The sequence below is a fragment of the Salmo salar genome, chromosome 13 (genome assembly GCF_965601325.2).
Source record: "Salmo salar chromosome 13, fSalSal1, whole genome shotgun sequence".
Lineage (NCBI taxonomy): Eukaryota > Metazoa > Chordata > Actinopteri > Salmoniformes > Salmonidae > Salmo > Salmo salar.
The window spans coordinates 106,236,294-106,254,279 of NC_138303.1; the positions used below are offsets into that span (position 1 = coordinate 106,236,294).

General features: G+C 41.3%; 2 protein-coding genes across 5 annotated transcripts in view; both read left to right on the forward strand.

Moving 5' to 3' along the window:
- The first annotated feature begins 217 nt into the window (after positions 1 to 217).
- zgc:86839 (CKS domain-containing protein) lies at positions 218 to 4,222 on the forward strand. Its single transcript, XM_014138881.3, has 3 exons — positions 218 to 411; positions 3,477 to 3,604; positions 3,871 to 4,222. The coding sequence occupies exons 1-3, from the start codon at positions 320 to 322 to the stop codon at positions 3,912 to 3,914; spliced, it is 264 nt and encodes an 87-aa protein (XP_013994356.1). The 5' UTR covers positions 218 to 319; the 3' UTR covers positions 3,915 to 4,222.
- Positions 4,223 to 9,542: 5,320 nt separating this feature from the next.
- Positions 9,543 to 17,986, forward strand: part of sema4d (sema domain, immunoglobulin domain (Ig), transmembrane domain (TM) and short cytoplasmic domain, (semaphorin) 4D) — a 100,928-nt gene continuing 92,484 nt past the window's right edge. For all 4 annotated transcript variants that reach the window (XM_014138877.3, XM_014138879.3, XM_014138876.3 and 1 more), the window contains exon 1: positions 9,543 to 9,691. The gene's annotated coding sequence lies outside the window, so the exon portion shown is untranslated. The remainder of the gene's footprint in view (positions 9,692 to 17,986) is intronic.

The following is a 17,986-nucleotide window of genomic DNA, read 5'->3' on the forward strand; positions in this document are numbered from 1 at the left end:
TACAATGTTGCAGGACTCAGTTGCAAAGTGAATGAAAAAATAGCTATAAAAAAAACTATCACAATTATTTGATGAAACGTAAATATATTGTTGTGAATGGTGTAAATTAGGCACTTGATTTGCCTAGTGTGGACATTTTCCCTCATTGGACCTGCACATGCTTAGTTATTGTCATGTGATCCCTTTCTATCCAATCAGTGGCTTGGTAAGGCTTTTTTTTTCCTCCCATAGGTTTGAATCGGTTAGCCAAACGTGTTGCAACGAAGCTAGCAGTGGGGACGTTCGTGGAGTACTTTCAAACAAAGTGCAGTGGAATTGCATGTGTATACTGTCAAAGTTGTTTATTGGCAATATGTCACACAAACAAATCTACTACTCAGACAAATATAACGACGAACACTATGAATACAGGTATGTTCGCTTCCTGATCCTGTGTTAACTTGGCTCGCTAGCTAACGTTAGCTGGTAGCTACTATTAGCGTGTGTGGTTTAACTAACTAACGTTAGCCAGGATCTATAAGGACCGAAGTAGTGGGACGGGTTATATATCTACAGTTAGATGGTGATGCGATTTCTCTCCCCCATGAAAAAAAAACAAATTGTGGACAAAATGTAGCTAATTCAATTTTCGAACTGTGAAAGGCAGCAATACGCAAACCACACGAATAACTAGTTAGCCAGCTTTATATTCTCTGAGGCGAAAATGGCGTAACTACCAACGACTGTCGTTCGTCCTTTTTTATATTTAAAATTACTCCAGTGAACTGTTAATATCTAGTTAGGTAGATGAGTTCCATCTTTGCTGCTACTAGTAATACTACCATATATAGTATTAATCATAGTGGGCAGAGGCAAGTGCGAGGTAGCGAGAGCCTATTGGCGCGTTATAATATTAATTAGCATATTTCCGTTAGGGAACGCCTACTCTGAAGTGCGCGTGTGCAACAACTCAATTTGCCCTTGCACTCCTTCCTAACGCTTTTTTTTTTTTTTTTTTTAACTTTGGTAAAGTCTACAAATATCTGACCACTCTGTAGTAACATATTCTAGTTTTAGAAACAGAAAACTGTTGAGATCAAATGTTTATCGATGAGAGAATAAGCAGAATATCGGCCAAAATCAATTTTCTCCCACTGCAGGCCAAAGGGCTTCCTCTCACCACCATATTTGGTGAGTGGAAACCCCAACCGGATGCTTCACACTTATACATCCGGTGAAATATCTGTCTCATTGTTCTGTGCTACTACTTTGCTTAGTTAGCTCTGGTCCGTGACGTTGTTCGGATGCGTACTCACTATTCTCCCATTGAGGGAAGTTTGTTTAATGACTAACTTCAATATACTTTCCTAAGTAACCAAAGTTAAGATGATGTCGGTAGCTTAGCGACAAACATTTATCGATATGCCTGTTGTCAATTCTTCAAAATACAAAATAAGACGTATGCTTACCGCCAGATCCATGCGCATGTGTCGGATCTCCACTACAAGCATGCGGGTGGATTGGCGCGCTGCAGAACGACACCCTGCACCAGAGCTACAGCTTCTTCTATGCTATCATGGAACAATCGTTTCAGTGCATGCAGCCACTTACTGTGCTGGAATGTACGATCACTCATGATTTGCCCAATTCTGTACTACCATGAAAACAAATAAATCCCCACTAACTTCTACCCCATTAAACTTCATCTATATCATGCTGAAACACTCCACCCTTAGGATTGTTCAGCATGTCAACAACCATTTCAACAGTTACATCTGTTACCCCCAATATCTCTTTTGCCATCTCCACCATAACCTTCAACCTGCCATTTCTGCTTTCCACAACCCAAGACATTTTGATAACCTTACAAATAAAAGCTACCAAGTCAACTATTCATAATCAAAGTGTCCTTTGACACCGTACATTCATGCGCGCTAGATTTCTGAACATGCCTCGTAAACCATGCCAGGATCAGCAGAAACACCAGCCCCTACATTAGGTCCACTTAGTACAGGAAGGGCCATCATTCCACACTAGTTCCACTAATCTGTTTTAAAGCCCCTGCATATGATATATCATGACTGATTCTATATCTCTGAGCCTCTCTTTGTACCTGGCATCTACCAAATGCTGCACTATGTTCCCCACCACAATTACAACAAATAACCTTCACATTGCTCCCACATTCACCATAATCATGTTCCTTCCACACTTGGCACATCTTTTCCTTTCTTTGCATTGAACAGCTACACGTCCCATTCTTTGGCATTTTAAACACCACAATGGGGATGGGAGAAATTATTTTACATTGTATCTAAGGAATCCAATCTGTACTTTTCCAGGCAAAACCTTCTCAACCCTCAGCAGCACTGATTGGCTTTCTTCTTTGACCCTCTTTCCTACTGATCAACCTTTTGGCCTCAATCACTCTTCCTCCCTTCACATTTTCTTTAATATCATCTATGGACATAGATATTGGGACCCCAGTGATAGAGCTACTGCTTACCACCCTTGCTGTAAGTTAGGGGTAAATGACTGCCCCCCTCTCGTTGAAATCACAAAGTTCAAGGTCGACTGCGGTTCTGCGGGCGTTGCAGAAAACAGGATCCTCCATTCTAGTGAAGGGAAAATCTTTGCGTAAATAACAATTTAGAAGATAATCATGAAACCAATAATTGCTTCTGTTACACCAGATGTATGCCCTGATTATTTTAAAATCACAGAAAAAAGTTATAAGGATAATTTAATAGCTAATGGCAGCTTGCAGTACCCCAGTCAGCCTTCAACTTGAGACACTCAATGAGAGGGGGCAGCACTGAGCTAGCCTGCAATAGCATTTCCTGGAATATTTAACCTTTTATTTAACTAGGCAAGTCGGTTAAGAACACATTCTTATTTACAATGACGGCCTATGCCGGACGAAGCTGGGCCAATTGTGCGCCGCCCTATGGGACTTGGCATGGGACTCCCAATCATGGCCCGTTGTGACTCAGCCTGGATTCGAACCAGGGTGTCTAGTGACGCCTCCAGCACTTAGACCGCTGTGCCACTCGAGTAGCTCAAACTAATAGTTTTATGTCTACATAAATCTCCCACCTGAGATACTTCAAATGAGCTATTGAGTCGTCACATAATGAATGGTGTCACGTGATCGATGGCTTTGTCAATTCATGCAGTCTGATGAAAGTTGAAGTTTCAGCTTTCAATTGATAATTCCATTAATAACCAGTTCCTGATTTGAATTGGTGGTCTAGCTAGCTACTTTAACTGTTACCTACCAATATCTAACGTTGAATCTTAGCCTCTTTTATTGTTCCGTTCAGTTGGATAGGCCTAGCTAGCTACAGTCTAAAGATGAACTCGCACTGGTTTTAGGTTATAAAGTACATAACCACTAACCAGTACTTTTAGAAAATATTCAAACTATATGGACTTTGAATATATTATTTACTACAGTAAAAATGTGTTTATTGTTGCTCTCCTTGCTCTTCCAACAGACATGTTGTGTTGCCACGGGAGATGGTGAAACAAGTCCCCAAATCCCACCTGATGTCTGAGGATGAGTGGAGGCGAATGGGAGTGCAGCAGTCTCTTGGATGGGTGCACTATATGATCCATGAACCTGGTTTGTACGCTAAATTCTTGGTCTACACCACATCAATCACGTCTCAAGGCAAATAGCCTGGTCCCAGGGCTTGTTTTGTTTCTTGACAATTTTCTGTTGTCATGCTTGGCGTGACAGTGAGTGACCCAAAGGAGTTGGCAAGACGGCACAAACAGATCTGGGACCAGGCTAAGCGTAGACTATATGTAAAGGGTTTGGAATTTGTAAGTTAATTCTTCTTCTTTTTTATATATATATATATATATTTTTTTCTTTCTTTCTTTCAGAGCCTCACATTCTCCTGTTTAGACGACCACTACCGAAGAACTGATCTGAAACGTTCCTTCCTGTCAACATTCCGTGGTATTCATTGAATACTTGCTCCCCTACAAGTTATATTGTCTGCTGTGCATGAAGCTGTCTTTGTCTCAGCAACCAAGCTAATTCTGATTGCATGGAGGAGGTGAATGTTCTGTCACCGTGGCATTTAATGGATATCGTACGTCACCACTATGTTGCTACTAGTACTACACTAATACCAAAGTGCCTACGATGAATATCGACCTTTTGATCAAGTGTTGAAATAAAGTATTGAGTAACATGTTATTGACATAACATGTTGTTTTTCTATCACTTTAATATCATTGTTGTATGACCTTCCCAAATGGCTGCATGTGCTCACTTTTCTAGGACTAATGATATGTACTGTGTTTTCTATTTTCTAACTGAATGGATTTATAAGTAGGTGCACCAGACGGTATTGACTAGCTTTTTGTACATAAAGTCAACTCTTATTGAAAGCCCAGTAAAGATGGTGTTTGCTTGTATACTTTACATGTTCCAGGTTCTCCAAAGTACCTGTTTTTCTATGTACTGTCCACTGACATGCAGGCAGCACGTGTGGCATGACAAGTAGCCAGCCAGGCCACTTTTGGTGGCCAGTCATACATGTTTATTTTTCAGCTCATGTATTTGTGATCATAACTGTTGATAGAGCCGTACAGCCTCTAAACTGAACCACTGAGGATATCATCAGTCTGAAATGCAAACTTATCATTTGTGATTGACAACCAGGCCCATTTCTTGGTATCACTTAACAGAATGGTATGAAAGAAGTTTGTCACTCTTGAGCCTAAATCATTCTATGGTGTTTGGCTGTTGTCTTTTTTGAATGTCATTACTTTTGATGAGAATAAATATATTTTTGAAATTGGTTACTTGGTCCTGCAGAAATGTTGTGTTGTAAGCTTTTGGCCATGAGATGGTGCTATAGGACATGTTAAAACAGGGCATCGGTGAAGACGGGAACTTATTGGTACTTACCTGTCCAATATTGAGGTGTAGGCCTACTTAAAAAGAAACGAACTATAATTTTGCAGGATGCCACTTTTACGTGCTCATAGTTGGTGTACCATAATTTAGATGTGTTTGGCTATAATATTTCTGGAGGATACCTGCTGAGTGTTGGTGTGTTGGTGGTTGGTGCAGCGGGGAGGTGAAGGAGGATGATTGAAATACAGATTTAAAAAAAAAAAATGGAATCTATGAAGTTAACAGCTTTCACTTTACAATAAATGCCTTACCAAAATAGTGTAAATAGGCAATGCTTTATGTGGCTAGAGGTCACCTGCTGGTTGTGCAATAGCCTTATGTGCCTGAGTAGGTCAATTCTTGACTGGATTGATCATTTACTCTCTACCAAGGCCATTTTGATTGTCTTGCTTTTTTATGAACGTTGTGACTGTTGTTGTTCTGTGGGTGCAGTGCTCATGTTATTGAGAGTGAAGGCATGCCGTGGCTGCAGGCAACATAGATTGAGCATGGTGTCTAGTTCATATCTGGAATGCCCCAGATGGCTGTGGCAGAATAACTATTTATATTAAATATATAATATGATCTGGCTTTTAAACAGTGGAAAATATTTTTAAAGCATTTCATCAAGTTTTTCAGAGGGACCCTGTCATTACAGTATGAATCATCATAACCTACTATCATATCGTTCTCGCACACAAGCACTGCGCACACACACATACACTACGTTTTTAACCTCATTTTCTGCACCAGACAATTTTGAGGTTCAATTCCATTAATAGAGCACGTCACCCACAGTGATCTCTTGGTCTGCCCTAAGATCCCCTAACATAGTCACACTTCCACAAACATCTACATGCCCTGATGCAACACCTTTCTGACATTTTGTCTTCGACACCACTTTACTTTGAAACCACTTGACTTAAACGTTCTCTCTAAAAAGTTGAAGCACAATAAAAACACTGAAAGACAGTAACGTGTGTCTGTAGTCAGTACATAATGATGCAGACACATTTTGTTTAATGCATAACAACTTCTTCCAGTATGATTTATTCCAGTGATGTATCGGTCTGCTCTGCAGCATGGACATGCCAACAAGACTATATATTGCCTAGTTCACTGGCATATCTGAAGAGTGGCTCTGGTGTAGAGATCACACCCCTCCCAAACTTGCTATCGAAGCACTTCCAAAGGTTAACAGCAAATGAAGGGTGACATTACTTTATCACTCATATACAGTACATTCAGAAAGTATTCACAACATTGACTTTTTCCGCATTTTGTTTTGTTACAGCCTTATTCTAAAATGTATAAAAAAAAATGTTTGCCTCATCAACCTACACACAATACCCCATAATGACAAAGAAAAAACAGTTTTTTAGAAATGTTAGCCAATAAAAAAATACATGAAATAGTACATTTACATAAGTATTCAGACCCTTTACCCAGTACTTTGTTGAAGCATCTTTGGCAGCGATTACAGCCTCAAGTCTTATTGGGTATGACGTCACAAGCTCGGTACACCTGTATTTGGGGAGTTTCTCCCTTTCTTCTCTGTAGATCCTCTCAAGCTCTGTCGGGTTGGATGGGGAGTGTCGTTGCACAGCTATTTTCAAGTCTCTCCAGAGATGTTCGATCGGGTTCAAGTCCAGGCTCTGGCTGGGCCACTCCAGAACATTCAGAGACTCGTCCTGAAGACACTCCTGCATTGTCTTGGCTGTGTGCTTAGGGTTGTTGTCCTGTTGGAAGGTGAACCTTCGCCCCAGTCTGAGGTCTTGAGCGCTCTGGAGCAGGTTTTCATCAAGGATCCCTCTGTATTCTGCTCTGTTCATCTTTGCCTCGATCCTGACTAGTCCCTGGCGCTGAAAAACTTCCCCACAGCATGATGCTGCCACCACCATGCTTCACCGTAGGAATGGTGCCAGGTTTCCTCCAGACGTGATGCTTGGCATTCAGGCCAAAGAGTTCAATCTTGGTTTCATCATGCCAGAGAATCTTATTTCTCATGGTCTGAGAGTCTTTCGTTGCCTTTTTGGCAAACTCCAAGCGGGCTGTCATGTGCCTTTGACTGAGGAGTGGCTTCTGTCTGGCCACTCTACCATAAAGGTCTGATTGGTGGAGTGCTACAGAGATGGTTGTCCTTCTGGAAGCTTCTCCCATCTCCACAGAGGAACTCTAGAGATCTGTTAAAGTGGCCATTGCATTATTGGTCAATTTCGAGTCTCATAGCAAAGGGTCTGAATACTTTTTTATTTTTTATACATTTGCAAAAAAAAATCTAAAAACCTGTTTTCACGTTGTCATTATGGGTATTGTGTGTAGATAGCTGAGGAAAACCATGAAATTCATTTAAGAATAAGGCTGTAACATAACAAAATGTGGAAAAATTGAAGGGGTCTGAATACTTTCCGAAGGCACTGTATGTATCAATGCACCCAGTCACTACAAAGATAGAGGCGTCCTTCCTAACTTAGTTGCCGATGAGGAAGGAAACCGCTCAGGGATTTCACATTGAGGCCAATGGTGACTTAAAAGAGTTACAGAGTTTAAATGAATGGCTGTGATAGGAGAAAACTGAGGATGGATCAACAACATTGTAGTTAATCCACAATACTAACCTAACTGACAGAGAGAAAAAAGAAAGCCTGTACAGAATAAAAATATTCCCAAAAATGCATCCTATCCAAGCAGATGATACATCTCCTTTAATTATTGAAATGTGGTGTGATTTCTGACCACATGGCTACCATATCTTCACCTGTGGGTGCTTCATTTTGGTAGTAGTGAAGGACCAGCTAGCTGGCTACACCTACTACGGAGTCCATGAACTGCAGTGGCTGAGCTCAAACTTAATCAGAGTCCTACTATGGAGAAGCCACACAGACGGCAAGGACAGCGAGACACCTTGATGACACCGTGCTGCCTGCCTTCCCCTGGACTTGCTCCAGAGAGCATCTTTGCTTGCTCTCCACTTTGACCCCCTCCCTCCAATGATTACTCAACCCATGGACTTTCCAACCATTTTTTTGTGTTGTTTTAAAGCTCTTTGAGGTTCTTTATGTAATGAATAGCGCTATGAAAGTTGAATAAATTATTATTATTATTATATGTGGAGGATAGATCTAGAATCTACAGGGAGGGATCTGGAATGCACAGGGAGGGATCTAGAATGCACAGGGAGGGATCTAGAAGGCAATGGAAGGGATCTAGATTCTAGAATGCACATCTGTAGAAATCAGCAGACTCTGAATTGCGTTTGGAGACTGGTTCCAACAAACATTCCATAGTCACCTGTTTTCTCTTAACCAACACGTCACATGGTGAATGAAGATTACCACAGCTGCTTTTTATATTCATTTTGGGCAGCACTTACGGTACCACTAACACAGGGAGTCATTTAAAGTAAGCGCAAGATCAGAGGAGGCTGGTGGGAGGAGCTATAGGAGGATGGGCTCATTGCAATGGCTGAAATGGAATAGATGGAACGGAGTTAAACTTGGTTCACATGTGTTTGATACCGTTCGATTTATTCCATTCGAGCCATTACAATGAGCCCATCCTCCTATAGCTCCTCCGACCAGCCTCCTCTGCTCTAGATACTACAGGGACTGATAGGACTGTGATTGGACTAAGTTATATGACTTACTGTATATCTCAATAATAGTGTGTAACAGAGCGGTTACATCTTACCAACAACATACTACAATTATCTTCTCAAAACAAGGACCTAAGTCTGAAAGATAAAGGTGAAGAAAGATAATGTGACATTTACGTTTAGATGTATGTCGTGAAGATATAGCTGAAAAATCTATGTAGAAGGAAAACATGTACTGTATACGCTGACCATTAAACTTAAAGATATGTAGGAATACTATGCCATTATACAGATGGAGGGCATGGAATTTAAGTTAGACTAAGGGACGAGGGAAAAATCATAATTCATTTAGATAGGCTATTGGAATACTGGATATATTTCAACAGTACTTTGTTCACACTTCACAACCACATTTCATCAAGAGTAGAGAAGCTCCACGGCTGAAAGATGTGATTGTGTTTAGCCCAAGCCACCACTTTATGGAGTCTGGGGTTGGAACCCCCGCACTCTACCCTCTCCACCCCCTTCTTTGGACCATAAGACAAGGGATGGTTTGTCTGGCTTTACTGTGTTTTTGATTCACTGCTCCATTTGAGGAAATGTTGCATAACCTTTGACCCATAACAATGACCTTTCCAACCCCTTCAGTAGAATGTCTGTGAGTAGCTGTCCAAGGATTTCCCCCCCAAAGTTTTGGTCAAAAGTAAAGTCTAGACATTAGTGAGTCCATGCAGACGCACATTTGGAGGTTTGAGTCTGTTCTATTCTATTCTAAATTGAATGTGCTACAACATTTAAACTCCTCTGTCTGTCCTCAATTATCTTTTTTTTTAAAGGTGTTAAATAAATTACATTATCTGCTAGGCCTATGTATCATAATAACTTTCAAATAGAATATTATTCGTAACAAGCATTAAAGACTGAATAAAATGTGTAACAACTGCAGGCTTTGTGCCGCTCTCTCTCACAAGCGCATCAGTGCCCTCTGGAGACCTACCTTGCTTGTTTGCATAATGCTTTTCCCTGTCCCACCCCCCACTCTATCTCGACTGATATCACTGCTGAGAAAGGATTTTTGAATTCGCAGCAGCACACACAGGTCACACCCGCCATGCTGTGAGCCACAGCGACAAACTTGACAAGCTCCGGCAACCACGGTCAACTATTTTAACGACCCAGACAAAGAGGATCTTTTTTATCAAGTAAGTCAAATATTGATTTTATGTTTAGATCAATGCACCGTTTAATTCGTGATACGGATATGTTTTACTGAGCATTTGTTGAAACTTTATCTGCTGCGGGTTGTTGCATGGCTGTCTATCTGGTATCTGAGTTTGCCTTGCGGTCATGCATGCTGCTCACTCAGTGAGTAGGGTTGGAGCAATGTCTATATTTGAGGGGTTGGAGCTTTTAGTTCGCCTTACACTTGTTACAACAGGTTGTTTATTTTGTAACGAATTTACTACAGCTTTACTATGTTTATTTTGAAGTTTGCGATCTAGTTACATTAATAAATGCTTCTGAAAGATCGATTTTCCTGTAACAAAAAAAAGTGCACTGTTGTTGACTTGCCTTTATCAGACTAAAATCGTGGGTAGGTTGTCATCACCATCTAAATAATTTCAAAGGAAGGCTTGTAAAATGTATTTCATGCTTTTTAATAACTTTTGCAAATACACGTTTGTTACAATGTAGCCACAACAGCGTCTCACCTCATATATTACACATGTGGCGTAAAATTGTTTCAGTTAGAGAATTTTTATTATTATTATTTAGTCAAGAGGCTTTTTTAAAGATTAAAATCTCCATGTTTAATGAGTTCTCAGGGTCATTCCGGGGTTGCTAGAGATGCACGCATAAATGAAGGGCGCTCATTCATTTGAACAACACAATATTTGTATTGAAATGGGAGAGAAGGAACGACTATCCACGTAACAGTTTGAGATTACAGTGGTTGAATTGAATGATTTTATATAAATAGATGTACTAGGTGACTGGGGGGGGGGCTGTGTTGAAGCTACCGTGCCTCCATCTTGGCACCTATCACCATTGTAAAGCATTTTGGAAGCTATAGAAGTGCATTTATTAATGTCTACATTCGTTTTTGCCATGTTTATTCTATTAAAGACTCATTAATGCATACGTTTGAATTATATGTGAAATAAACACACAAATTAAAATGTTCCTTTTAAAGTATACAAAAAAATAACCTTTTTTTTTGTCCTTGACATTTAATTGAAATACTGTAAAATTCCATTAATTCCTATGGAGGACTGCTCCGGTGGAGGGCCAACCGGTGGCTTCAAAGCCTCACAATGGCCAATACATAGCACCAGCAATCCAGGGTTTATGTACATAATTGTTTGAACTAGCCTGGAGACCCGACGTCGAATTGCATTGGATTCAATGCCTGGCATAAATTAGCGGTTGGATCAGAAACGTTTCCTCTCACGACCTCTACAAGCCAGAATGTTGAATACAATAATATTTTAACTTACTTTACAGCAGGTAGTGAGTTCAGATTTCTATCACTTGAAGCATGCGCAGAACCATGTAAACGCGTGCACGAACTCGGCAAGTATGCCTGCGTCTCATGTAGGTGTTTTCATGTTGGTCATGCTTCAGGCGACAGAGATCTGAACGCACTACCAGTAAAAGCGAGCGGTGCTCCAGGGACTCACTGGCAGGAATAAGGCAACTTCCAGAGGATATATGAGATGGATGTGTATCTTTACAGAGAATGTGTGAATTAATATACTGTCCATAATAAACAGCATGCGAATGAATGAGTACTAGCACAAGAGAAATAATAATGTTGACTGTATAAGAAAATAGTGACATAATTCAAGGACTGTATAACACATAGCATCAGCTACTATCACTCTTGTCCACTTGGAGAGAGACGGGGAGGCCGCCGGGAGGCTCTGACCTGAGGAGGCCTGCCTGGGAGGCCGCTGAGGAGGCTCTTGACCTGAGGAGGCTCTTGACCTGAGGAGGCTCTTGACCTGAGCAGGCAGAAGGACTGTCAGGTGTCCTGCCCCTAGAAACCTTGACGTAATTCTACTTTCCTGTTGTCTTACATCCTTACCTGCAAAAGGACCAACCACATTGACAACCAGTAAAGTTAAAATGTAATTTTATTGAACATTCTGGTTTGTAGAGGTTGTGATCCAAACACTTATTAATGTCCGGCGTAGAATTCAATGAATTTCATTGTCAGGTTTCTAGGCTAGGGTCAAACCAAAGAGCATACGCGTTGGAATACTCTCAACCGAGAACACGGCGTTACCTGTATATCATGCTGCTGAGACACACGCATCAATCATAGTTCTCATAATGATAGTCATTTTTATTACTGGGAAGGCTTGATCTTTTACCTCTTTCAGCAGATCTCCTGGGTGATATGGAGTGAAGTAGTACAGAGAAACTTATCCAGTTCAGGCATATCAATGCAAAGCCATTAAAATGAATGTCCTCTATAGCAGTAGTTCCCAACCTTTTTTTTTGCTGACTGTACCACCAACTGAATTTTGCTCTGCCCGTAGTACCCCTGAAGTACCCCCTGTGGATAGATCAAGTACCCCCAGAGGTGCTAGTACCCCTGGTTGCTTGTCCAGGAGCCTGCTAGCAAATATAGGAAAATGTGGAAGTTAAATGTTTGTAATTTAGCAGACACTCTTATCCAGAGTGACTTACAAGAGCAATTAGGGTTAAGTGTCTTGCTCAAGGGCGCATCGACAGGTTTTTTTTTTCTTTCTCACCTAGTCAGCTCGGGGATTGAAACCAGCAACCCTTTGTTTACTGGCACAACGCTCTTAACCACTAGGCTACCTGCCACCCAGTTGACTGTGTTGCTCTTCGCTTCTAGTCAAATGTGAAGCCTGTGGAGATATTGATAGTAGATAACATTGGACACTCTGCCAACAACAGATAGTCATACAGAATGTTAGGCCTGTATGACATCCAGAAGGTAACCTACCTTGTGGATGAGCTATCAAGTGTGAGAAATGCATCTTTGCATTGAGGACAGATAGGCAGCTAAATGCTTTCGTTGTATGAACACATCTGTTCACGTACCTAATTAATTTAATGTTTCACTAAGTTATTATTTTATACATCAAAGGTTCATTACTCTGAACATTGATTTATAATGCTTGAAGACCCACTGACGGAATACTATGCTCTGCCTGTCTGATTGGACCCCCCCCCCCCCCCCGAGGCCTCAATATAGTAATTATTCTGCCTCATCAAATTAGATTCCAGTCCTGTGTTGGGTCATGTGAGGCATGGCAGCCACCCGGACCTTGTCAATATAATGGTGGACTCGCACTTCACTCTGGTTGTCCCTCTGGCCCTGTACCTCTGGCTCTTTGTTAGAGCAGGACCGGAAATTGCTGTGAACATTTACCAGCCAGCAGACAATCATAAAACAGTGTGAGGTGGTAGTATTCATGTTCATTAAAGCTGTGTGTGTGTATATAGCAGTTCATAAACAGTGGAGGTACAGTACCAGTCAAAAGTTTGGACACACCTACTCATTCAAGGGTTTTTCTTTTTTACTATTTTCTACATTGTAGAATAATAGTGAAGACAACAAAACTATGAAATAACACATGGAATCATGTAGTAACCAAAACGGTGTTAAACAAATCGAAATATATTTTATATTTGAGGTTCTTCAAAGTAGCCACCCTTTGCCTTGATGATAGCTTTGTACACTCTTGGTATTCTCTCAACCAGATTGAGGTAGCCACCTGGAATGCATTTCAATTAACCGTTGTCTTGTTATTTTGTGGAATTTCTTTCCTTAATGCGTTTGAGCCAATCAGTTGTGTTGTGTCAAGGTAGAGGTGGTATACAGAAGAGGGCCAAATTTGGTAAAAGACCAAGTCCATATTATGGCAAGAACAGCTCAAATAAGCAAAGAAAAATGACAGTCCATTTACTTTAAGACGTGAAGGTCGGTCAATGCGGAAAATTAAGAACTTAAAAAAAAAAGTTTAAGTGCAGTCGCAAAAACCATCAAACGCTATGCTGAAACTGGCTCTCACGAGGACCGCCACAGCAAAGGAAGACCCAGAGTTACCTCTGCTGCAGAGGATAAGTTCATTAGCGTTACCAGCCTCAGAAATTGCAGTCCAAATAAATGCTTCAGTGTTCAAGTAACGGACACATCTCCACATCAACTGTTCAGAGGAGACTGCGTGACGCAGGCCTTCATGGTCGAATTGCTGCAAAGAAACCACTACTGAAGAACACCAATAAGAAGAAGAAGAGATTGGCTTTGGCTAAGAAACACGAGCAACGGACATTAGACTGGTGGAAATCTGTCCATTGGTCTGATGAGTCCAAATTGGAGATTTTTGGTTCTAACCTCTGTCTGTGAGATGCAGAGTAGGTCTCTGCTTGTGTGGTTCCCACCGTGAAGCATGGAGGAGGAGGTGTGTTGATGCATTGCTGTTGACACTGCCAGTGATTTAGAACTCAAGGCACACTTAACCAGCATGGCTACCACAGCATTCTGCAGCGATACGCAGTCCCACTGTGCGCAAACCAGATGGGATGATCATTTGCTTTTCAACAGGACAATAACCCAACACACCTCCAGGCTGTGTAAGGGCTATTTGATCAAGAAGAAGAGTGATGAAGTGCTGCATCAGATGACCTGGCCTCCACAATCACCCAACCTCAACCCAATTGACCGCAGAGTGAAGGAAAAGCAGCCAACAAGTGCTCAGCATTTGTGGGAACTGGAAAGACTGTTGGAAAAGCATTCCTCATGAAGCTGGTTGAGAGTGCCAGGAGTGTGCTAAGCTGTCATCAAGGCAAAGGCTAGCTACTTTGAAGAATCTCAAATATAAAATATATTTTGATTTTAACACTTAAAAATACTACATGATTCCACGTGTTATTTCAGAGTTGTGATGTCTTCACTATTCTACAATATAGTAAAAATAACACTCTTGAATGAGTAGGTGTCAACTTTTGACTGGTACTGTACATGAAACCAACATCTTATGAGCCAAGTCTAAGGCATTGGAAAACAGACTAATCAGCTGGTTATGGACATTATATGATGACAACTTTTGGTAACTTTGGTTTGAATGGGGAACTGTCTAGTCAAACATGTTGAATATCGATGATGACTTATGATTCTCAGCACACCCGGTGAACCCAACTAGACAATGTAGGAAGGACCCTGTCTGTCAACAGACAGACTAGTGACAGAAGGGCTGTGTTGACTCCTGCCGACTTGTGTGTGCCAAGTGCTTTCAGAGCTCATCAATAGCGCGTCAGGTACTCCAGGGAAGAGAAGAGCCTCTTGTCGGACTCTGTGCCTCCATCAGAATACAGTGCTGCCATTTTAAAGAAGTTCACCTGATGTGAATCAAATCTCTTTTTTTTCCCACTTGGTTTTGAGAAATTTATCCCACCACCAGGAGACTTCCTCATTGCTTGTTCTGCAGTATGGCGGCCACAGATGAACAAAGGCTCCAAAACAGACATGTCATTTTAGAAACATCTGATCTCTCCGTATAGTGGTTCAGGTCTTTTAGATGTTGTACATACGATATTGTGTAATTCCGAACTTTATCCGCAACATTATATGTGTGTGAACTTCAGCTTTAATCCTCTCAGCAGGAGAAGAGGCCGATGTCGCTTTAACATTGAAATGCATGCTGGTAAATTATCTAGACTCGAGGCTACTTCAAAGCAACACGCACGTAGTCATCATGACTCTTAAATGATGGATCAATAAACGGATTTAGGCTATGTCATTGGTAATTCACTGTAGTGAAGAAGTCATGCAAGAACATTGATGCATAAATGTTGCTTTGGTATTTTGTTTCACTTCTTGAATTCCAATATCAAGTTGCTTTCCTACGGTCTTGTTATTTCAGAGTAAAGGTCAGGAAAGGTTATGGGACTTCATTGCAGTAGATTGTTTTGGTTTATTCAGTGACTCCTTAATTCAAACATGCTAATGATGTTTTGAACGCTTGCAATCCTTTCATTGACTAAACATCTGTGTGACTACTGTGTTGTCTTGACGTTGAGGTTCATGTTGTTAACGACATCATTGGAAGCACAGGACTCGCAAACGAGTTGAGATCGAATTACATAGAATATTCTTGCTTGTGACACAACCTATTGAAGCACGCAACCCAGACTTCAGAGACTTTTCACCGGTAATTGATTTATGGCTAGTTGGAATAAGACTGAAATGGAATGCTCTATATCACTCAAAAGCATCTTTGTTCCAACTAGACTTATGTGAAAAAATGGCGTTTGTTTTGCTTGTCATGAGTTATGTACTCCTTGTCTGTGAGACCAGACTATTTGTCAGAACTTATGAGTGCTCAAATTGCCTCTGACAGAGGGCTTGTGCAGGGTTGCATGGATATGCCGTTAGCACACCGAGGGTTTTCTATGTCACTGCTACCAGTGAGGCAAACCCCAATTATTGTAGAGGACAGGGTCATGTTTATTAGGGTACACAACTGAAATCACTTTTAAACATTTTGCAATGGAAAACAGAAACAAGGGTCTTATTGGACAAGTTCAGGTTTTTAAGTCTTTTCTTCCGCATGGTACCTAACACGGCCAAGTTGGATCACAGGTTTGTGTTTCGCAAGCTTTCCTGCTGCAGTAAGTCGACCTGCATCAGGTCATTTAATGGACTGGGTCTGCTGGGTTTGGGGACCACAATATGCACAGTTTCATATCAGTTTGAATTCCAGGCTAGACTGGCAATTGCCAGAGCAGTTGTGAGCTGCCTTCTACCCCCAGCTGTGGAGGCCACTGTAAACGGTGCTATGAAGTCATCATACACATCCCATTGTTCTGTTGTACCTATTTACATATGCATTACCTCTGTTCCCCCGGCACTCAAGGACCTGAGCAACATGAGGACTTACTATAGTTGTTTTTAGGGAATATGTTGCATTCCAACAGGATTGTGATGGAAGACGCAGAACTACCCCCGCCACACCCACACACCAACATCCCCAGGCTTGAATAATTTCCTATTGGCACAAACATGAGGAGCATCTGCTCCTTGCAACAGACACAATTAAATTGTTGTCGGAGCCTCGGGGAATAGTGTGTTGCATTGCATTCCAGAATCCTTCAATATTCCATTTTAATGTTTGTCTTGCTATTTAGCAGAAATATGATTTCATATCAAATGATAAGAAGCTACATATTGAAGATTGATCTAGCGTTTCCTGCACAGCTGCTTTCTTCACCAAAAAAACCCAACAAGATACTGCACGTTTCTTTATTTCTATTGGCATGGAGCTCATATTGACACTATGTATGTACGACTACTTTTATTTGAGAAGTTGCTCTATTCAGTTGCTACTATAAGAACTGCCAACTTACATGGAGTTGCGGCAGATCTCATTTCAGCACCACGACTCCCAATTTGTCTTTTTCTTTTTTATTATTATTTAAAAAACAATTCTCCTCTAGGCTCAAATTCAGTTGTCAATTGATATGTCTTAGCGACTTTTAGAAAATCAAAAATATTGCTATGAAATCACCTCAGTGACTTCCATGCATGTGACATGAATTGTCCAGGATCAATGAAGCATCAAAACCACATTATGGTGCTTTAGGCGTTGTGCTCATGTCAGATTGATTGAAGCGGCGGGGACAGCAAGAGATTATTAGTCTACATTGAGCCTATAGGTATAAGCCAAGGAGGATCAAACTGAAACGCTGTGAATACCGTTGAGTTAACGTGAGGTAGCCTATATCCAGTGTAAAACCGCTTGATGCAAAAGAAACCCAACTGTCGTGTTATACTGTATGGCTGTTATCGCAACATTCAGTCTTACAAATGCCTTCAGTCAGTGTAACAATGGTTTCCATTTCCAAGAGTATTTATGGTTGTCCTGGCAACTCCTGGCCCCCTTCCCGAAGGAAAACAGAACTCCGAAATTGAAAAGTCTCCAAGATGCAACAGCTGAAGCCAAGAGGATGGATGTCACTGAGGGGAGAAACAGAAAGCTCAGTGAAGCACAGTGCTATTGACAGTGTTTTGAAAAGTTTCCAGTGTGGCTGAAAGAAAGGGAGTTTTCTACGTACAGTACATTCCGTCACTGGGATGTCCACCGCTCTTTTGCAGCTGACGTCCACACCATTGTCGTACAACTTGTCAATCTTTAACCTATAACACGTGTTCTACTCATGTGGGTGGACACTAACCACTGAAATGATGGTCCGATATAACCCGCTCCTGTTTCTCTCACTGTAGCAGCACCAGAGCACCTTGGGTAACAATAGGATTTACTGCTGAAAGAGGGCAGCTGGAATACTGATCCCTATTCACCCTGCCTGCTAAGGATCGCAGAACGACCCTTTTAATCAATAGACACTCAGAGAAACCCCTCTTCCCCCTCCTCCTCCTGGAATTGTGTGCATTCCAGAGGCGAGAGAGATTTCAGCGCTATCGCTCCACAACGTGCACCGCTTGACTGCCTTGACAGAGA